At 40.7% G+C, this 22,471-nt stretch overlaps 1 protein-coding gene across 3 annotated transcripts; it reads right to left on the bottom strand.

The window, feature by feature from the left end:
- Positions 1-359: 359 nt before the first annotated feature.
- Positions 360-22,145, bottom strand: SLC18A1 (solute carrier family 18 member A1). Of its 3 annotated transcripts, XM_047856710.1 has the most exons (15): positions 22,022-22,145; positions 21,025-21,388; positions 20,368-20,426; positions 17,670-17,753; positions 16,444-16,536; positions 14,788-14,877; positions 14,496-14,539; positions 12,158-12,218; positions 11,979-12,074; positions 5,280-5,358; positions 4,327-4,378; positions 2,529-2,592; positions 1,903-2,022; positions 1,550-1,683; positions 360-666 (listed from the first exon to the last, which is right to left on the bottom strand). In XM_047856710.1, the coding sequence occupies exons 1-15, from the start codon at positions 22,143-22,145 to the stop codon at positions 553-555; spliced, it is 1,578 nt and encodes a 525-aa protein (XP_047712666.1). In that variant the 3' UTR covers positions 360-552. The 3 variants fall into 3 exon arrangements, with proteins under 3 accessions (XP_047712666.1, XP_047712668.1, XP_047712667.1); XM_047856712.1 differs by lacking the exon at positions 1,550-1,683; XM_047856711.1 differs by lacking the exon at positions 11,979-12,074.
- Between the last annotated feature and the right edge of the window lie 326 nt (positions 22,146-22,471).

Below are 22,471 nucleotides of genomic sequence, written 5' to 3'. Positions count from 1 at the left end.
CCACATTGGCAATTTGGCATCAGTACAATGTTGAGGAAACTTTCTCAACTCAGCTGAGAAAACTCAGGAAAGACCAAATGGAGGAACAGAGGACAAAGTTTTATGGTCTGTTGGGGATGTGCCAAAGAATATCAGATAATAGATGAAATGCAGTTTGTCATTTACCCCATTGGTTTCAGGGGCACACTGTGCTCAAAGCTGTTTCAATGGAATGAGTCACTCCTTGCAGAATCCACCACAGCTCAAGTTTAATCAGGCTTACAACAGCTTAGGAGAAAGCATAGCTATGTCCTCCCATAAAAGATGGGCCAGCTGAGGTAGCAAAGCATTAGAGGAAGAGCTATGGGTTACGTTGATAAGGAGAGAACCGGGGAATGGCACTCATGGAAGTCGGGGGTAGGGGGAGGTATACTCAGGGGAGAGGGAAGTAAAGCCTGTTGAGCAGCCCATAGAGATCTCATGATTAGGGAAAGAGGTGGTCACTCTTTGGTCACTGAAGTCCAAGGCTCATGGATCGAACATGTGACAAGGCTCAGAGACCACTTTCTGCTGCTACTGCTTACTGCCAGGCTCCTCCTCACTGTCTTCCCCCAGAGGAAATTCCCTTGTGGGCTTCTGAGTTGCACATATCCGGGTCTCCATGGGGCAGTCCTGGCTCAGAATTGCCTGAAGCAAGAGTCAGGAAAAGAAATTACTGCATATATTTTACCAGTCTCCCAGTTCCCTTCCCTCACTAGCTTACTCAAGTCTAGTATTGTTCGGGAAAGGCTAAAGAAATGGGGTAGGATTCTTTTTCTGCTTCGTTTACAGGCACAGGCCTCCCAAGGCACCTAGGTGTAGCAACTCTAGTCAAGAGAAATATCTGGAATGCTTTTAATTGAATCTTAACAGTGGAAATACAAGCTATAGCAGGGAGTCAGATGAAACTGGAACAATCCCCTATCAGACCCCTCTGTCTTCTTCCATCCCTTTGAGCAGCCCCCATATCCATCGCTAAGCACCCTTAGGGTGCTCACGCTGCAATAAAAGGAAAGTATCTTATTAACTAAAATCATATGTTGTGGTTCTCTTCCCCAGGTTTTTTACTTTAAATGATGACCTGGTAAAGATAATGGCAGACAAAATATATATATATATATATATATATATATATATATATAATGGCAGACATGAATTAATGAATTAATGAATGAATTAGCTTGGTGGAATTTTGCCTTCTTTGCGGAAATAATTTGGTAACTCATATTTTGCTAGTAACTAAAGTACAGGATGCTTTTGATGGCCCCCGCACCTAAGCTTCTCATTGTTCTTCTTTACTTAGGACCCTTTTTAACCACCTGATGTAAGAAGCAAAGTGGTTATATAGAAAAGGGAAAATAAGGAAGAAAACAAAGGAAAGATAAAGGTGAAAATTAGATCAGAAAACATGGCAAAGCAGAAAAACATTCAAAGAGGGAGGAAATGGCATAGGATAAAAACAATGTGAGAGAGATATGGAAAAAAAAAACCCCAGATTATTATTTTTTTAGCAGCAGTCAGAGCCCCTTACCAGCTTTTCCGCCTTGGCTGGGGGGCTTCTCAGGTAGTAACAGAGAGGAGCATACATGATGTTGATGACCCCAATGATGACCATAAGCCAGGGGAAGCCAATGGCATGCACAATGGCTCCCCCAGTGGATGGGCCTGTGAGGAATAAACCAAATTTACCAGTATTTATTGAGCCTTGATCACATAGAAGACACCATGCAAGGGGCAATAGGTGACCCAGAGGATGTCCTGAAGTCAAATATCTCCAGAACCTTAGGAGAATCAGCCTTCTGACTCTATTTCCAGTTGGTAAACAGTAAACAAGAGAAAATGGGAACCAGGTCCTGGGTGCTCCCTTCTCCCCTGCCAACATACCTATAGCAAAACCCATGCAAAAAGCTACATCAGCTATGGCATAGACACTCCCATACACCGAGGTATGACGCAGGTCCACCAGGTGTCCCATGATGGGCATCACAGAGGAATCCACCATACCTGTAGCCAGAGGAAACAGGACACTGTCAGCTCTACTCACAGTCCCTTCCCTTTTTGTGGCATCTTTCCTTCTTTTTTTTTTTTTTTAAATTTTTTTTCCAACATTTATTTATTTTTGGGACAGAGAGAGACAGAGCATGAACGGGGGAGGGGCAGAGAGAGAGGGAGACACAGAATCGGAAACAGGCTCCAGGCTCTGAGCCATCAGCCCAGAGCCTGACGCGGGGCTCGAACTCCCGGACCGCGAGATCGTGACCTGGCTGAAGTCGGACGCTCAACCGACTGCGCCACCCAGGCGCCCCTATGGCATCTTTCCTTCTTATTCTCCTTTAGTCTTTTTGCCTGCTATCCTCCCACTCAGCACTGACACCTATTCCTGGTAGGAGTTAGAAGTCCACATCTTTGCCAGCTGCCCTCCTGCTCCTTCTGCCTTTTCATATACCTCCTCTTATCTGACCCAAAGCCAAAATTCAGGAGGTTCTTATCTCCTTTAAAAGTACTCTTACCTATGGAAAATCCAAGTCCTGCATTGGGGCCAATGAGACCAAAAATATTATAAGCCAGAGGAACCTGCAACAGGGAAGGGAGAAGAGTTCATCAGGAGTCCAGCTGAATCACCACAGAAACAAAGGGTTTTCATATGAAATGCATTTATTAGCCATGTGCTGTGTACCACATGTATTATCTATCTGGATTCTCACATCTCCTTATGAAGAAGAATCTTTACCTCCAATTTAAAGATATGAAAGCTAGATTGGTGCCATTTGGATTAAACATCCTATCCAAAGTTAAGATCTAATAAGTGGCAAGATTAAGTCTAAACCTCAAATTTGACTCCATTATACTATAACAGTGCTTGAGCTTCTGTTGAATGAGCCCTCCCCCTACTTTAACCACCGCCCACCCCCCTGCCCCAGACATACATTTCTGTCCTCACTATTCATTGAATAGTGTTTCCTCCCTTTTCTATTAGGAACATTCAAAGGTTTTAGTTAAATTCTAACTTGGTAGCCACTGGAGCAAGACAAAATACACCAACAACGAATTACCCATAATCTAGAGGGGCAGGTGGCATGTTAGGGGTGATATATCAGCAAGCTTGTGAAACTCATTATTTTGCCTTACCAGTGCTCCACTGAGAGCCTTCCTTTCCTCTTTTGCTGATTCCTTACCTCCCTCTCTCCTTGAGCATCTGTTACCTACACCTGCCCCAAAACATTAACCCCTCAGAGGTTTAAAATACCACTTAGATATTAGTGGCTAAACACAATTTTAAGGATTATTCCCAAGGGGTATTTATATTTTACCAGCAGTTGTCTTAAGATTTACTATGGGCTCACTATGTGTCAGACACTGTTGCTATTTATATGGACAGCCCTATGAAATGCTAACAGAATCCTCTCTACACAGATGGGGATACTGAGCAAAAAGAGGTGACATATCTAGCTCAAAGTCACATGAGCAGCAAGTGGAAAATCTGAGAATGAATGTGGAGCTCATGTTCCTGATCAGGACCTCCAGCCTTTCTTGAACACTGTATTCAGTGCTTTACAGCTCTAGTCTCATCTCCCTCAAGCCTAGGAGACAATTGTGCTGATGATTCCCATTATGGAGAGGAGAAAATGAAGGTTTAGAGAGCTTGAAGGGGTCTCTTGAAAATAGGAAAGCTCTTCTTTCTTTCTTTTTATACCAAATATTCTGGCACCAGAGCCTGCAACTCAGATGATGGTTCCCCTAGGGTCCTGTCATGGTGGGATGAATAAATTAAGTCATAAAATTCATCACTCTGTTGGCCCCAGAAATAGATACCAACTTGGATAGTTTCATGTGCCCATACATAGGACCTCAGACCTCTGGCTACAGCTGCCCCAATTACACTTCCTCCCTCCTTCCCTCCTCCTTTAATGGGATGCCTGATGGCATCTCTCCCAGTTCTCAATTCCTACCTATGCAGAAACAGTCCTGCCAACAATCATTGCCAAGTTAACCCTCTGTTCATTTTAAAGAAAATGGTCTTTATTTATTTATTTTTTTTTAATTTTTTTTCAACGTTTATTTATTTTTGGGACAGAGAGAGACAGAGCATGAACGGGGGAAGGGCAGAGAGAGAGGGAGACACAGAATCGGAAACAGGCTCCAGGCTCTGAGCCATCATCAGCCCAGAGCCCGACGCGGGGCTCGAACTCCTGGACCGCGAGATCGTGACCTGGCTGAAGTCGGACGCTTAACTGACTGCGCCACCCAGGCGCCCCAAGAAAATGGTCTTTAAATGTCTCTCTCTCTCTCTCCTAGACTTATACTTACACAAAGCAAGCTGGTACCTATAACCATCATCCCAATCATGGAGCAGAGCCACCTGGAAGAAAAAAGCCATCAGCAAATAGTGCTAAAGGGAAATATTCCTACCACCCCTAATTCCAGGAATCCCTTAGGATGTGAGAAGATGAAGACATCTCTATATGACTTGTTAATAACCAGGTGAGAGATCTTTCCCTGTTTTTTCATTGCCTTCATCTATTCCAGGCTCCATATCTCTTTCCATAGTAGAAGCAGAGGAGGTGCAACGGAACATATTATTTCTTCCTCTAGAAGAGGAATCAACTAACTCAGAATGTACTTGCCCCTTGGTAGTAACCCTCAAACTTAATGCATGCTACTCCCAGTTCACACTATATCTCCCCTATTCATATTTTTTTCTGGTCTTCAAGGTTCATCTCAAAAGCCACAGAAAATACCATACTTCTTTCCTTTTCTGACTTCCTATAGCAGGGGTTTTAAGAACTTATTTTTTAAATCTTTATGCTGAACTCCAAAGATAAAATTAAAGCTGTTCTCACTGTAGTTGAACAGAATCCATACTCATATTTTTAGCCCTCAACCTTTTCCACTTGATGGCCTCTGATGTCCCTCTAGAACTCTCTAGGGATCTATGGAACACAATCTGATAACCACTGCCCCCAAAGTACTGAGCTTTCTCATGACTGTTCTCTGTGGGGTTATTTTAGTACTTCAACTAGACAACAAACAACTGGAAATAAAGGTTATCCCTCACAACCAGCTCAGGGCAGTCCTTTCTCTATATTGTCCTCACCAACTACCCACCCTCATCCTCCCTGTGGGCAGCTTTTATCTATGTGTACTTGTTCTAAACTTTAAATATCAGAGAAGCTGTTCATTATCCTAAGCTCAGGGACAACCTCAAAAGGCTCTCTCATCCTACATTCTTTTTATTCTCCACAGATTCCCAGGTTACATACCGACCCATCTTGTTTGCCAACACACCAAAGAGGTTGGTGCCAATGAGGTAGGACACACTGGCAGGCAAAAAAGCTAGACCTGTGGAAAGACAAAGGTCCTCATCTTAGGACATTCCCAGTTAACTATTATATAATTTATTTCCTACAATACAGTTAAGTCCCCCTATTACCTTCAAGGACCCCAAGCCACTTTGTTTTGTGGTTTGGAGATCCTTGTGCAAACCCAGAGAAGTTGACGTAAGGCTCTCACCTCCATTTTCCTCAGGAGTAGGGCTTTGTTTAGCTTTAATACAATGTGTTCCAGGATCCCCACTTAAACTTCTTGAAGAATGGCTCTAATGAGCCATTCTCATGTATAAAATCCTTTTGATTATCATCACAAGATCATCAGCATTAGAGAGAGAAATAAATATATCTTGGGACGTGAAATTCCTGCCTTGCTATTCACCTTTCTTTCTATTGCTCTGGTAATGATCTTGGGTATGTTACTAAATCTTTCTGAGCTTTGGTATATACATCTGGCAAAAACAAAGCTATGACTCTATCATACCAATTTACACTGAGAAGTAAATTGTATAATGTATGTAAAAGTATTTTGTAAACTGAAGCACCAGCTACATTGCTTTCTCTCACTGTAGAGCCAGGTGGTTTAGATCATGGGCTTTGGAGCCACACAGTTTTGGGTTCAAACTAGTTTCGCTACTTTTTAGCTCTGTGACTTTGGGCAACTTACCCTCTCTGAGTCTCATTCATTCGTTCAGTTCACTTTTAATGAGCTTTTACTATGTCTCAAGTGTTCTAGGATTAGAGGGGGTAAATAAGATAGACAAAATCTTAGCTTTTGGAGAGTTTACATTCCAAGAGAGGGGAGCCAGAAAATAATAAACACACAAACAAATGAATGAAAAAAGATAATTTTGTAAAATGATAAGTTCTGTGAAGAAAATTTAATGTGGTGACATGGAAGTGACCAGGAACAAGGCTAACTTCAGTTTGGGAGTTGAATGCTTTTTTGAGGAGATGACATTTAAACTGAGATTTGCGAATCAAAGCAGAGCATTCAAAGCAGGGGGAAAAAACACATCTAATGGAAATACCTTAAAGAAGAAATTATTTGTCTGTTATAGGAAAAAAAAAAAAGGAAGTCTGTGTGGCTGAAACACAATGAGCAAAGTGAAGAGTGATAAAAAAAAAATGTAGGTCTATGGGGGAATGGGTTAAATGGGTAATGGGCATTAAGGAGGGCACTTTTCAGGATGAGCACTGGGTGTCATATGTAAGAGATGAATTACTGGGTTCTACTCCTGAAGCCAAGGCTACACTGTATGTTAACTAACTTGAATTTAAGTAAAAAAGAAAGAAAGAAAGAAAGAAAGAAAGAAAGAAAGAAAATATAGGCCTAGAATTTGGGATTTATTCCAAGTGCAATGGGAAACTTTGGAGGGAAACGACATATTTTAATTTACATTTTTAAAAATCCTCTGGGGGGCGCCTGGGTGGCTCAGTTGGTTGAACGTCCGACTTCAGCTCAGGTCACGATCTCTCAGTCCGCGGGTTCGAGCCCCGCGTCGGGCTCTGGGCTGATGGCTCAGAGCCTGGAGCCTGCTTCCGATTCTGTGTCTCCCTCTCTCTCTGTCCCTCCCCCGTTCATGCTGTGTCTCTCTCTGTCTCAAAAATAAATAAACATTAAAAAAAAAAGTCCTCTGGTTGTGGTTAGAAGAATGGGATCACAGGACAAGCATGGAAGTCAGAAGATTATTTGTAGAACCCAAGAGTAAAGTGACAATGCTTCAGCTTAGAGGTCACAATAGAAAGAAGTGAATAAAATCAGAGGTGTTATGGTGGTAGAGTCAGTGGAATTTTCTGTCGGATTGGGCATGGGCATAGTGGGAGTGAGGGAAAGAAAGAAATCAAGGATCACTCTTTTTTGTCTTACTTAATTTGGTGTACTACTTAATTTTGTCTTACTTAATTTGGTAGAGGAAGAGCTTGGGGGAAAAAACATGAAAGGTTTGAAATGTGTATTAAATATCCAACTGGAGATGTCAGGCTGTGAACATACAAGTCTAGACTTCCAAGGACAGATCCTAAGCACAGATATAAATGTTTGACTCATTGGTTTATACATGGTTCTTAAAGCCATAGGGAGGGCTGGGATCACCTCTGAAATATCAGATAGAGAAGAATAGAAATCCAAGGTCTGAACCTTCAGGGACTCTTAACTTTAAAAGTTAGCAAAAGAAGAGGAGCTAACAAAGGTAATAAGAAGTAGCGAAAGAAGTGGTTGAGAAGGGATGGAATGCAGAAAAAGAAGTAGAAGAAGAAAGAAGAGGAAGAGAAGGAGAAGAAGGAGGAGGAGGAGAAGGAAGAAGATAAAAGAAAAAAAGGAGGTGGAAGAGGGAGTTGAGCGAGGGAGGAGGAGAAGAAAGAGATGGAGATGGGGGGAGGAGGAAGAAGAAGAAAAAGTAGTAATAGTGGTGCTGGGGGCAGGTGGGGGTGAGGGTGGTGATGGTGGTGATAGTGGTGGTGGTAGTAGTAGTAGTAGTAGTTGTTGTGGTTGTAGAAATAGCAGCAGTAGAAGTAGCTTGGCCTCTGAAGGAGTTGGGATGCTTCAACCATAAACAGAAGGCAACGAATGTGGGTACAAGTGCAGGGAATATGTGAGTTCCTATCTCATTGCTTCTATTTTCTCAATGAATAAGAGAGGAGAAGGATGAAGGTAAAGGAATCAGGGTACAGAGGAAGTTTGAGTGGATAAGGGTAAAATTATCATTTCAGAAAGTTGGAAGGAGAACAAAACTGGGGACTTAGAAAAATGTTGTTGGGTAATATGAAAACCTACTTCAATTTTTGTAAAGTAGACTCCACAACCAGCAGTGAGCCCAATGCGGGGCTTGAACTCATGACCCTGAGCTGACATCAAGAGTCAGACACTTAACCAACTGAACAACCCAGGAGCTCCTATGAAAACCTACTTTAGATTTGTAGCCATAAATATAAGGTTAAACTGAGAGCCTAGTTGTGTGTTTTCCTACAGCCCCAATCCACTACTCATGTGCAGACAAGGAGTGGGAAAACAGATTGGCTTAACCAGAATTAATGCTGTGCCAGCTGACAACCCTATAGGGAGAGAAAGGCAAAGGAATTAGCAATGCTTTCAAAGGAGTAACATCATGATGGAATCCAAGCTGAGTAAATGAATAAGTGAGGATATGAGAAATGATGGAAATAGGAAAAGAATTGAGGCCAATGGATTGGTGAGCTTAGAGTAGCCAAAATTTGTTGATATGGAGATATTAGAATACCTGAGCAGGGAATATGTAAGTTGATAACCTGAAAGCTTGGAATTGAAATTTCAAAGGTCATACAATTAAAGGTTTTATTGGTTGAGGTGGAGAGGAGAAAAAAAATTGCAAAAGATTATTGTAAGAAAGTAGATTAAGGAATAGGCCAAGATGTTGGTAAAGTTCTCCACCTGGATATTGAAGCCACCAAAAGTAGCTATAGGTGTAAAGGATAAAAGAATTTTAACCAGGTATTGACAACTTTAATGAATGAGAATGGGTAAGTAAGGGGTCAATAGGTGATTGAAATGAAGAGAGGTAGAGGAGGGTATAATATGATGACATGATCTTCAAGGGAGTTTGGGTCTTTGAAGGAGAATTAAGAAGAAATGATCCAGCAGCAGCAAAAGTAAGCAAAGTCTAGAGGAATGTGGACTTCCATCAAGAGGGCTGGGAAAGAGTGTTCTCAGGAAACATTAGGGTTTCAGGGCAAGAGAAGATGAAGGAAGTGTTTGGAGAAGAAGATGAAGGCACTGGGACACATGTCAATAACAGGAGGTCATTGCAAAGCCTACAAAGCCAGGGAATTTTTGGAGGGGAAAATAGGAAATTGGGTAAGATTAAGAAATTTCTTTTTTTTTTATTCAAGTTAGTTAACATACAATGTAGTCTTGGCTTCAGGAGCAGAACCCAGTGATTCATCTCTTATATATGACATCCAGTGCTCATCCCCAAAAATGCCCTCCATATTGCACATATGAGATATGGTGTTAATAATAATTCCCACCAGATGGGCTGGTTGTGAGCTTTGAGATAATGTATGCCAACCATTTTTCACAGTGTCTGGGACACAATAAGTGCCCTCAGAGCACCAGCCTTAACTGTTAACATCATAACCAGTGAGTAGCAGGATCAGGACTTGAACCCAGGCCTTCTCCTTCCGACTTCCTGTGTCTCCACTACCCATACCAGTGGTGTGAGAGCACAGATGGCTCTGGCATAAGGGACTGTAGAGAATGCAGTGTGAGTTTCTTCAAGTCTCACTAGGCTCTCTATGCCTTTCTGTAGCTATATGAAGCAGTGTTGCCTGATGGAAACTGTCATGATGATTACAATTAAACCCAAAGTACAACGATTCACCAGTTACTGGTCAACGGCTTGTTTGACTTTAATATTCTCTTCAATGGGGTGAAAGTGAAGCATATCTTAGTGTATTTGTCTATTTGTACAGGGCAGCAAAACTTTATCCAGTTGTTTATTTTTAATTGCTTTTAAAAATTTAAAAGTATACCTACTCCATTTTTTACCTGAGATCTGGAAATGAGCATCTCTAAGAATCCCACTAGCCACTTAAATACATCTCCTTAATATTGCTTTGAATGACATGGAATTTTCTAAATGAGATTTTCCTCAACTAACGTGGCTTGTTCTTTAGGATCTAGGTATAGGTTGCATTTCAATAGTATTTTGTGCAAAATAGGTGTTACAAACTATATGTCTACAGACAAACATATATTTTTCACAGCATATCTTCAAAGGAGCAGGAAATTACACATATCTGTGACTGTCTAAATAATTTCTAGAAAAATAATGATGAAAATAATAATTTTTATTTGCTGAGTATAACTATCCTGTATTCTATGTACTATGCTAATCCCTTTAGAATACATAGATCTATTTAATCCTGAAAACAACCCTGAAAACATCTCCCTTTTTACAAATGGAAAAAAAAAGTGGTGTGAAGTGGTATGAAGAGGTTAAATAACTTATCCAAGGTCACAACCAGTAAGTAATCAGGATTCAAACCCAAGTGGGCCTATCTCCAAAGCCTGCGCTGTTTCCTCCACTTAGAGTGCTGGGTCACTTAAAAAGTGTCCGGTCACAGACTACAAAGCACCCTCAAAACTGCTGTCTCCAACTCCTAACAACCATGAGAGGTTGTCTCCATTTAGTGCAATATTTTTCAGTGTGGTCACTGATACCACATCAACATCACCAGGAAACTTATGAAAATGCAAACTTGATTCTGTCGAATTTCTGGGTGGGGCCCAACACTCAGAATTTTAACAAGCTTTCCAGATGATGTGAGACTTTTTGAAGCTAGACTTACAGATGCAGATAGCATTGAGGAAAGTTGTAAAGGATGGTGGGAGACAAAGCCTTATTGGTGTTTTGACTTACTCTCCAGAGGGCTTTCTGCTGCAGCCTCACCTCCATAAGGGACTGTGTGGAATCAGCCCAGTGAATTTCTTTTGGTGTCACTAGCCTCTCTATGCTTTTCCGTACCTAGAGGAAATAGTGGTCCCTAAAAGAAACTGTCATGACAATTACAGTTAAACCCAAAGTCAACAATTCAGCAGTTATTGAAGGCTGGTTCGCTTTTCTCTCCTATAGGGTGAAGAAAGGCTGAAGAGGAGTTGTTCTGAGCTGTATTTGCCCACCTGCACCAAGAGCCTGAGCCAGCAGAGCCTTGGAGCAGAGGATACTTTTCTATTACAAGCACCAATTCAATTAATTGTCATGGTCAGAGGTAGTCGCAGCCCAGAAAAATTCAATTTGAGGCTAGGAGTGCAGCTTGGAGCCTTGCTTAGAATTGTCCCCTAAAAAATTAGATTTAGTGCTTTTTATCGTATACTGAATTTTATCAGATTCATATCAACTTCCCCTCTGGTCCCATAAGCTTCTCCTCTCCAGTGACGGAATGACATGTAGCCTTCTATGTTCCCTTTTCTTAGGCTTCCTGAACCTAAGCTCATCTAAGCTCAGATGAGTCATGAGTACCTCTCACCATGAATCAGAGGAGGCTAGAGGCCTTTCTCACAGAACAACATACTCCATAAACACCTTGTTAGAGGTAAAAAGATAGCAAAAGGGTAATCTAGAGGAAGGAGAGTTGAAGAGAGAAAAGTGTGGATGTTAATGGTGGTGTATATTAATATTCCACAGGTGCAAAGCATTTCTACAAATTATAACATGTATTCCTCATATTACCCTTTGACCTAGACAATATTCTGATGCCCTCTTCAGAGATGAAAAAAATTATTCTCAGAAAATTGATGTGGTTTGCATAAGTTTGCATAGCCAATCAATGGAGCTGAAATGAAAACCGAGGTCTTTTGACTAAAAATTATTGATCATTCTATGACTTAGCTGGGCATGTTGACTCCATAGCCCCTCTCAATCCCTCCCACCCCGCCCATCTCAGGATGCTTCTTGGAGGTACTGCCTGGCCACTCAGGCTCAATTTATAAGTATGGAAAGAGAAAATACAAATAAAAAAAAAAAGAAAAGTGGTGACAAAGGAAGCACATTGTGACCCTGACGACCTGGACCTGATAATGCTTCTCAATTACCTGAGAAATGGCCATGGCACACACCTCTGGCCAAGCCCAAGTTGGGGAATAAGGTCACTTACCTAACTGCCACTCAGGGGAACACATGGTCTGCATCATCCAGATGGGCAGTGTGGGCTCCAGCATGGCCACTCCCATGTTAGCAAAGCAGAGGGAGCCTGGAGAGACATTTCTGTGAGCCCCCATGGCTACCCTGAAGCCCGGACTCTTCCTATCCCAAAGGGAGGCATTGTCAGCTTACCTGCAGCCACCAGGATATAAGGGTCTTTGAGAAGTGTAAGGAGTGGAGTCCCCTTGGCACTCTGAGAACATGCACAACAAAAAAACATCCATTTGTACAGTGTACATCTCTCCTATTTTCATAGAATCTGAGAATATGCAGACAGAACCTTAGAGACCATCTATGTCTGCTCCTTTACTGAAGAGAGCAGACACACAAGTTAAAGGAGATAAAGTGACTTGCCCAATGTCACAGAGTCACCTGGCAGTTTCCCTCCTGTGTGTAAGACAGACAATGTAGTAGTCATAAAGAGTAGGACAACATATTCCATACATGATTCCTGCCTTCAAATGATCATCAACCATATGAGAGTGGATTGTCAGCAAGACCAGCTTTGGACAATGGATGTCTGGACTTCTGGTCTTGGGCCTTACCACTAGATCTCACTTGCATTAATGTTTGCCCTGGGAGAACCACAGGCAAAGTACTGAATCCCAAAGGTGAACACAGAGGTGATAACTTAGAAAGCTTCTCAAGCATTCTGAATGCTTTATTCTAACCATTTTGAGCCATACTAGACAAGTGTAGCAGAAAGTGTTTGAATATCTAGATTAAAATGTGAGTCTATGGACACCTGGGTGGCTCAGCCTGTTAAGCGTCCAACTCTTGGCTTTAGCTCAGATCATGGTTTTGTGGTTCTTGAGTTTGAGCCCTGCGTTAGACTCCACACTGATGTGCAGAGCCTGCTTGGGATTCTCTCTCCCCCTCTCTCTCTCTGCCCCTCCTCTGCTCATGCTCTCTCTATATACCAAAATAAACTTTAAAAAATAAAAATAAAAATAAAATAGAGTTTTAAATATTCAGTTCTAACTTCTGTCTACCCCCAGCAAATTTTTATTCCAGCTAAACTCAGTCATTCCATCTTCTTCCCATTCATTCAGTGGGTTATTTTTGCCTAACTAACTTCATGGTTATTTTTGCCTAAACTATCTTCCTTCTCTCTACAGGTTCAAATCATCCAAATTCTACCCTTCTTCATAGTCAATCTTAAATAGCTCCTTCTTTTCCACAGTATTCCATGACTCAGTAGCTGGAGCTTCTCCCACTTTCAAACTTCCTGAATTCTGTGCCTTAATCCATGGTGCTAACTACATCTTATCTTGTAATAGAATGAATAGTTTTGGTATGATAATCATCTGTGCATACACACAGGGGTGGATTGAAATATTCAGAGATATTAAAACTAAATATATGATTCAAATTAAAGAGACAAACCTAAATCATAAAATACACATAAAGAAGTCCAATAAGCCCTTTGGCCCAAAAATTCCACCTCTAGAAATTTATTCTATAGATTACTTCCAATGTAATTAAAATGCATATACATAAAGTTATTAATTGTAGCACTATTTTAATTGCAAAGTACTAGAAACTACCTACATGTTCAAATCTATGAGATTGAATAAAATATGGTACATGCACAATGGCGTTTCATACAGCCAGAAAAATAATAATTGAATTTTTTGCATATCTGTAACATTACCATCTAAGTCAAAATTATTGAAAAAGATATTAAAGGAAAATAATTTCTCCTCTCACAACACTTTTGACACTGAATGTGGGAACTTTCACCAAGCAACTCTTCAGTTCTTTGTGGGCACCAATTGGTTGTCCTAGAACGTAATTCAATTCTGACACTAAGTACTTGGAGTTAGCACAGACCCCACAGATTAACAACTTGGTCCCGCAAGACTGCCCCCACTTCAGATCCCAATTGCAAGTAGTGTGTTCCCATATTACCCACACTTCTGTCTGATGTGGCTATAAAATCAAGGTTTTTAGATCAAACTTTCCCACATTTTTTGTATTTACTTGTCTTTTATTCTATGTGGTTTGATATGAATTTCTCAGAGCCGTCTTTGGCTTGGGGTCAGACAAATACCAACTCTGATATTTAATCATGATAGGATGATAGTGTGCAAAGATGCTCTTGGTGGAGAGATTGAACAGCATCTAAAGTCTTCTCTAGCTCTGAGGTGTTATAACCATGAATTCACAGGTCCCAATGTCATTGCCTCTTGTTCTGAGTTCATATATATAAATTCTGTAATGTTTCTTTCATTTTTCATAAGGTCCTTCCTCCATCTTTGTCCAACATCAAACCAGACTCCCTCACCATCCCCAACATTACCCTAAATATGGAACTATCTTGGAATCCAGATATAGTTCTCACTTTCCATCACTCCACTCTTCTTCACCTTTCTTCTTATGGTTTGACAGGGATGATCTAGGGAAGACTGGGTCTCAGCACTTAACCACTCTATATATCCCTTGGCAATGGAGCTTGGTGCCCTCTTACCTCAGGAGAGACTTTGGAAGGCTGTAGGATACACAGCTGGAGTGCTAAGAAAGAAAGAGGCAGATAAAGAGATAGTTTAGTTTGTCCACTGATTATTTGGAAACTCCAGTAACAGCCATACTGCTATTATCACCCTATCATGTAGAGATCTAACTCTCTGAATTTCTTCCTTCTTTCCAAGAATGGGGCAGTCCTTGATTTTTCAAGTATGTCAAGACTGACACCATAGCAGAGTACATTGCCAACCTGATTTAAGCTATCATCTGTCTGATGATCTCTTATGGTGACTTACCTCCATTTAGTAGTGCCAGAAAGGCCAATATAAGGAAGGGTGAAGACCTCCCAACAAACACATACATCACACTTCCAAAAGGAGCTCCCACTGGAAAGGAAAAACATATTTCAGAGGTAAGGGTCAATTCCTAGTTGGTGTGATTTGTCCACATATATCCAATGAGATTTACCAAAGCTCTCCTAGGCACTGAGCTCCACATGAGGTTCTGGGGATTCAGAGATGAAGAAGACCTGGTTCCCAGGGGCTTACTTCCAAATAGAGAAAATGCGTGTGATTGGGGTGGGGTGGGATGACCCAAATAATTAGAACATGGTGAAAAGTAAAGTTCAACAGGAAAGTTTCAATCTACAAAGTGCCGTGTAAACACAGTGCAGTGAGTTCAGGTGGCCACAAGGGCTTTGTCAAGTGGATAATACAGGTGGGGAAGAAGCATAAGTGAAGAACATTGAGGTGTCATAAAAGAGACTGTAGTTGGAGAAGAAATAGAATGAAGTCAGTTCAGTGTTCAGTCACTAGAATGTGAGTATTTGGGAGAGAAAGAGTAGAGGTGGGGAATGTTGATGCCAAATAGTCAAGTGCCCCATATATCCAGATAAAGCATGTATTTGGCCTTGTGAGCTATGGAGAAACGTGTTTTTTAGCAGGGAAGAAATGCCACCAGCTCTGGGCATAGGACATTTTTTCTGGTGGCAACTTGGGGGAAGAAAGGAAGGTGAACGAGATCAGGCAGTAGGCTGGTTCCAATTGAGATGTGATGAGGAACCAACCTTGAGGAAGTGGTTATACAGAATATACTGGGCTTATCCATTTGAGAGTGAGAAGTGATAAAGGAGACCAAGATGAACCAAAATTTTAGCTTGGGTGGGAAAATGGATATTAACAAAGAACAGGGTTTTTGTTCCCTCTTCTCCCATGGTTGTGGTGGGAGGTGGGGTATGGACCAGGGAACAGACCTTTGGTGTTTTTCCCTCAATTAGATTGCAAGGAGGGGAGAAACAATGTGTGAGGCTTCTTACCCACATCCCCTCTGTCCTAACATTGTGCTTGGCATGAAATAAGTGCTCCGTAAAATATTTGACTTGTTGGACTAGTCAAATGAATCATATGAGAGATGAACCTCAAAGGAAGTATGTTACAGCTTGGGTTTTTAGGCCAGAAAATGTGAGTCTATATCCTGGCACTGGCATTTTCTGTATGTGTAATCTTGGATGGTTGCTTAAACTTTTTAGTTCTCATCTGTATAATGAAGACAATAATTCCTCCTTTATAGTGGTGTGATGACTAAGAGAGATTATGTCTGCAATATATTTAGCACAAAATCTGTCAAGGAGCTCCTTTCATTTTGAGAGCACTAGCCATGTGTGGAAATGGAGGTGAGACAGTGGCTGCTAACATGTGTATATTTGCTCAACTTGAATAGACTAGGTTTCTGGACCATTCCCAGGCCTTCATGGGCTATTAAGCTTCTTAAGGGGAAAGAGACTTTGCCTTTTTTGGGAAACATTTCAGAAGGACTCCACATGTAATTGGACAGAAAAGGGAAAAAAATACTGTCTTCCTTGAACTTAGAAACACCTGCCTCCTGGAGCCATCTTCAAAGAGTATGCACTACCCTACCCTCTGAACCTAGATTTGGGTCCAGGTTATGCTTACTTAGCACTCCCAAAGCCAGGCCCCCCAAGGCAATTCCCATGGCATGCCCTCTCTCATAGTCATCAGTGTAGACACTTGCCAGCATCCCAAGACCTGAAAGAAGAGTTACATAATGGAGTTAGCATACAGGAGCCCTCTGTCTGCCTCTTTCACTGAACTCTTGGTCTATTAGTTCTTAGTCTTCTATCCCTATTATATCTTCAGGGATCATCTTACCTAGAGTTCCAGTTTGAGGGTTTTTATAAAACTTAATGCATAGTACTTTATAAATACTGTCCTCACTGGTCCCCCAAACTCTCACATTGCTGTCTCCTTCTGCTCACAATATTGTTGGAAGTGTAAAAGTCTCTGGGAAGGGTAATACAGAATACCACTGTCCATTGATTCTGCATTTCATTGCATTTTATCATTCCCTACCTTATTTTCCTGAAGGAATGTATATGAAGTAGGTCAAAAAAGGAAAAAATCTATAAACACAGAACACTATTCTATTCAATGGAGGTGCTCAAGGAAGACATAAACAGAGTATCTGGAAGACAGCATGGGTTGGGCTTTCAGGTCAGTTATTCATGTGAAAAATGGCATAAAATATCTACTTCATAGGATTACATTAAATGTTGTATTTGATGATACTTTGCAAAGTGTGATAGGGTTACTGGTAGTAGTCACATTATTCTTTCTATAAAATGTTAAGAGGGGGACAGAGAAAAGACCATAGAGTAGCATTAAATACAAACCTGGCCTACTGCATGGTCTTACTGAGCTTACTTGGACCAGAGATGGCTATATCCAAATATTATCAGAGGAAGTTATGTCAGGCTTAGGTATTTATAACACTGCCAATAACTACAATTATATTGTTTTTGTTTATTCTTTTAATGTTTATTTATTTTATTTTTGAGAGGAGGGGGAGGTGGGGGGGGGTTGGGAATAGAGAATCCCAAGAAGGCTCCACGTTGTCAGCATGGAACCTGATGCAGGGCTTGATACTACAACTGTGAGATCATGACCTGAGCCAGAATCAAGAGTTGGACACTTAACTAATTGAGCCACCCAGGTGACCCAATTGTCTTGTTTTTGAATCATAATTTCTTCCTACTAGGATACTTTCTTATCTATTCATATAAATCTTATAGAGTCTGAAGATGGTAAGAGATGTATAGGTGTGTGTGTTGTGTGTGTGTGTGTGTGTGTGTGTGTGTGTGTGCATAAGATGTCAGTATTACCTGCAACAGAAGAAAATGAGGATCCAATGCCTTGAAGGGTTCGAGCCACAAAAAGTAGGGTATAGGTACCAGAAAAAGCAAACACTGAGTAAAGAGAACAGCAAGAATGCTCCAGTTAGCAAATTGTCTTTATCCCTGGCCACCAGAAAATATGCCCATGATATTATAGATATAAGCCACTAAATATATGTTTTAATAAAGCATGATCACTGCTCTCTGTTTTTGGAGTTGTCTTTCTAATCTCCTATACCTTATTTAGGATTTAATTTTCATTGACATGAAAACTGAGAAACCACAGAGACATAAACCAATTCACCACACAGTGGATGGAAGGCTGGATTTCCACATTTCCTGTCCAAAGCTCAATATCCTGTCCATTGGAATCATGGCTGTCCAAAAACTTTAATGCCTTTAGATCCTACTTCTCAATCCTTTATATTCAACACCCACATTTGACATTTGCCATTGTTGGGCTCCATTGGGTCATCTAAAGTGAGGGACAAAAGCTATGTGTAATTGAAGGACCATTGGCATTGGGTAGAAAATAATATCTTGTGATCCAATCAGGTATTTCCTCTTATTTTACCTGGAAGATCTTTTAACCAAATCAAACCAGTGAGTATGTGTTAAGTAATACCAAACACACATCTATCATATACAGACTCTGTAGCAGATGTGAAATAAAGAAAACATCCAGTTCATGCCCTTTAAGAGGTTCAGCCTACTCAAGACTAGCATACAAAAAACTGAGTACCAAATAGGAATACATTATCAAAAACTAAATTACAGGGTGTTGGTGGTAAGCTTGGTAAACCTAGACATGTCTCACCTCCATTTCAGGACAATTTCCCTGAAAGAAAGAAGACTCTCTCCCAAAGTATTTGAATCAGCAGAATTTGAATCCATTTACCCTTTCATTACAGATGTGTTTGGTTGTTTGCTGTCTTATAATTTTCTCCCATTACTTCCTGACGTGATCACAGTCTCTCAAACTTGCATGGACTTGGTTTCTCTTTGCTGGCTTTCTAATGCCTTCTCCTAAGCTTTCTGATTTTCAGTCTGTTCAAGGTTGGCTATTCCTATTTTCTTTGAGAATGGAGTTACCAACTTGTTACAGTTTGCCAAAGACTTTGCATTCTGGAAGGCCCCTGAATCTCAGGCAAAATAGAATGGTTGGTAACCCTATGTAGGAAAACCAAAACAATTTCTTTCTCACTTTGCCCCCAAACATGGTCTGCCATTTCACTCCTAATTACATTAAGCATAGGTCTAAGCTGGAGGCCCTTAAGGGTAGTAATGGGCATCAGCAACCTCTTTTCAGTATTTAAAAAACCCTAAAGAGATGCCACATAAAATTCTGTAAAGACCAAACATTTGCTAGAATTAGGCCAATTCAGTATAGCAACACTGGTTATAACATGGAAACAATAATTATTATTTAATTGCAGAGAATCAAGCAAGGACCTTATACTAAAGAGTTTGGGATACTATAGCATTATCTTATTTTGCAGGGTGCTTGTTTTATCTCCCCAGACACACATCATAAACCTCTGGACTGGAACCATGTCATTTCATTCTTTAACTCCCCTCAATGGCTTTTGCCATCAAGACATAATATGTGTGCTCTACAAATTTTTTTGGTGAGAATTATGGTCTCATTTGATAAAACAGAATCCTATTCATTTTTAATCTATTATGTGGCATGGACTGAGATTCTACAAGTTCAATAAACATTTCTAACTTGAATTTCTTCATTTTCTTTTATTTAGCTAGAATTTTCACAAGTAAGCTGCAGTTCTCAGAACTTCACACATCAAGCTTCTGCTCTTTGCAGCTTTCCAACCCTGAATGCAACAAATTCCCGTTAAGCATTGGTTGATAAGAGTTAAGCCCTATGCTGAAAGGGAAGAAAACTTGAAGAGGGGCAATAGAAAAAGCAGAAAAGTAACAAAAAGGTGATAAGAAAAACAGGAGAGAGAAGGAAATAATGTTACTGGAAGCAGAGTAAGCAGAGGCAAGCTACCTTCTCCTGTATTAACCTCCCACCCCCCTTCATTCCTTCTTATTTTAATTCTCATGGTCAATTTCCAGACATATTTTGTTCACTTACTGTTTTTATTCCATCTCTATTTTATTAGAACATTTATATTATACTGGATAGACTGTTTTTCTTTTGCTTGTTTTTTTTTAAACAAAATTATTTCTCTAAGCTATAACCTTTAATGTCTTTACTTGAAGGCAGTAGACTCTTTGGTATTATCCAGTTGCTATTGTCCAATTTAGATTCTTTGCTGGTGCCCCTTTACCTTTGTGTATCAAAATACTACAACATTTCCCCAAATATGGGAGGTTTGTACTAAACTCATTCAAGGGACTACTGATACACACACACACACACACACACACACACACACACACACACACACTATAGCCCACCTATTTAAAAAGTATTTACAATTTTCCCCAGCTGATGGAAGCAAAGCGTCTTTTCTTCTATAGCAGAATATACAAATTCCAAGTAGAATGATTTGCCACTACTGCTCTAGTCCCCATATCAAAAGCAGCAAAATATTTAAATCAGTGTCAGGCTATTTAGATACTACCTAGCTAGCTTGACCCTACTCTCTTTTTTTGTAGTGAATGTGATAAAATCAAAGGTAATCAATGAATGAAATAAAAGATGAAGCAAATTACTTACTAACTGTGGAGAGAAACAAGATAACAAAGCCAACAAACATGGGGATGTGATATCCAATCCTAAAAGAGAATTAAAAAAAAAAAAGATACAGTCCCAATAGGCATCCATACACTTGGACTATATATTTTTTTTCTTATAATTGGGAATAGAAATGCAGTTATTGAGTACATGGAAAACATGTCTCTGAATGCAAGTTTAGAGATGAATATGACATATGAATGTGTATAAGCAAATAAAAAAATATGCAAATTTACCCAGAGACCAGGGCCAAAATCTTTTTTTCCAGGAAGGATGCCCTAGTCAGAGTATATATCCCTTTGAAAAATCAGAGCAATCCCAAACACTTCTAACAAACCAGTGTTCTAGATTGCAGTAGTCCTGCCTTTGAGATGTGTTCCAGAGCACTGAAATAACATCAACAGTATACTTCTGACCACTGGTTCTTTTCTTGGTACTCAATAGTCATTATATCATTAAGAAAATTTGAGCTCCATGGCATTTCATCAATACCATGTTATCCTTTGGGTAAACAGCTGACTCCCCAGAGATAGACAAGTGAGTTCTTTTCTTCCTCTAACTACCTTTATGATACCACAGCCCATCCTCTTACTTCTGAGCCAGTGAGTACCATGTAGAGCACTGAACTTATTGAGATACCTGTTGATGAAAGGTCCCACGAATGGGTTGACCAGAAGTTGAATCAGAGCCTTTGAAGCAAACAGAACCCCAACCCGTATGTTCTCTTCCTCCAGAAACTCTGTGCCTTGCAAGCAGTTGTTTTGTTGTGCTGGGATGGCTTCAGTGACTAGAGGAGGGATGGTACCAGAAGTGCGATCTGTCCATGCTGTGCCACTGGGTGCACTTTCTTTAATAGCCATGGTGTCATTTCCAAAGAAGGAGAAGATTGTGGAAAAGGCACGAGGAGTAAGGACATGCTGGGAAACTGTGGTGGTGCCAAGGTGCAGAGGAGTGTTGATTTCTTTGAACTCTGTGGCATATAGGAAGTTGGGTACAATGGGCACTGAAAGTCAAGAAGGACAAGTCATGAGGGCTAAGGATACTTTTTAATGCTAATTGGTTCAAAGACATTACTATAGGCTCTATATCATGCTCCATGTGACATGATTTGAAGCCTACTAAAAGACTGTGCCATCCAAATTATCCTTTTAGATTAAGTAAATTCCAACTAACATAAAATTGGTCACATTACTCCTGGATTCTGTATGAGCCAGTCACCTACTCACTAACATTTATTTTTAATCACAAAATCATTATTTATGGAGTTTTCACAATTTTTCTCAAACATACATACAGAGAGTGGGGAAATTTTCAACTCACCAGATGCTCACTTTCACAGCTGAGGTTGAACAAGGCAAGCTTTGTCTTACTGTTTCAGCTTTCATACAGAGATGGCAAAGAATGGAGATGGTAGGGTCAGGGAGGTATAGTGCAAGAAGGTCTAGCTCTGGGATCAGTTGGACAGAGCTTGAACCCCAACTTAGCATCTATTAGTAGGGAAGTCACAGAACACTTCTGAACCTCATTTACCTTTTGTGTTTTTCAAGTCCACTCACCGCTAAATTTTAGCAGGGTGTGTGCTCCCTGCTGGAGCCCAGAGCAGATTAACCCCCAGGGCAGAGACATCCAAACATACCCACTACAGTAAGTAGCATGTTGTCCAGGAGCAGAGCAACAAACACCACCACCAGTACCAGCTTCCGGGACTCTCTCCTCTCCTTTAGCAACTGCTGAGGAGCATCCCAAACTATCCTGAGCATGGTGAGAGCTGGGCTGAAGGTGTCTTCTCCAGTTTCTTATGGAAGGTCCTCTTACAGCTATAGGTCTTCTGCAGCCTTTACAGAAGAGGGGAGAAATCCTGCCCAGACAAGTGGAACTCACTATTAAAATAAAAAAGTGCAAATAGTTGCAGATACTAGAATGGTATTTGAACCATTTCCATGCCTGTGTCTCTGTTCACTTATACATCTCAACAATTCTACTGGGTTCCTGGAATGCCTTATAAGAAAGCACTGCTGGGGCGCCTGGGTGGCGCAGTCGGTTAAGCGTCCGACTTCAGCCAGGTCACGATCTCGCGGCCTGTGAG

The sequence above is a fragment of the Prionailurus viverrinus genome, chromosome B1 (assembly GCF_022837055.1).
Source record: "Prionailurus viverrinus isolate Anna chromosome B1, UM_Priviv_1.0, whole genome shotgun sequence".
NCBI classification, from domain to species: domain Eukaryota; kingdom Metazoa; phylum Chordata; class Mammalia; order Carnivora; family Felidae; genus Prionailurus; species Prionailurus viverrinus.
The sequence above is the reverse complement of the archived record's forward strand: the minus strand, read 5'-3'. Positions and strand labels throughout refer to the sequence as shown.

Coding starts and splice junctions, on each gene's coding strand:
- SLC18A1 (XM_047856710.1), bottom strand. CDS start 22,145: ATGCTCAGGATAGTTTGGGATGCTCCTCAGCAGTTGCTAAAGGAGAGG. Junction 16,537..17,669: donor CTCATTTTCTTCTGTTGCAG/GTAATACTGACA, acceptor CTCTTCTTTCAG/GTCTTGGGATGCTGGCAAGT. Junction 1,684..1,902: donor TTGCATGGGTTTTGCTATAG/GTATGTTGGCAG, acceptor TATTCCTCACAG/GCCCATCCACTGGGGGAGCC.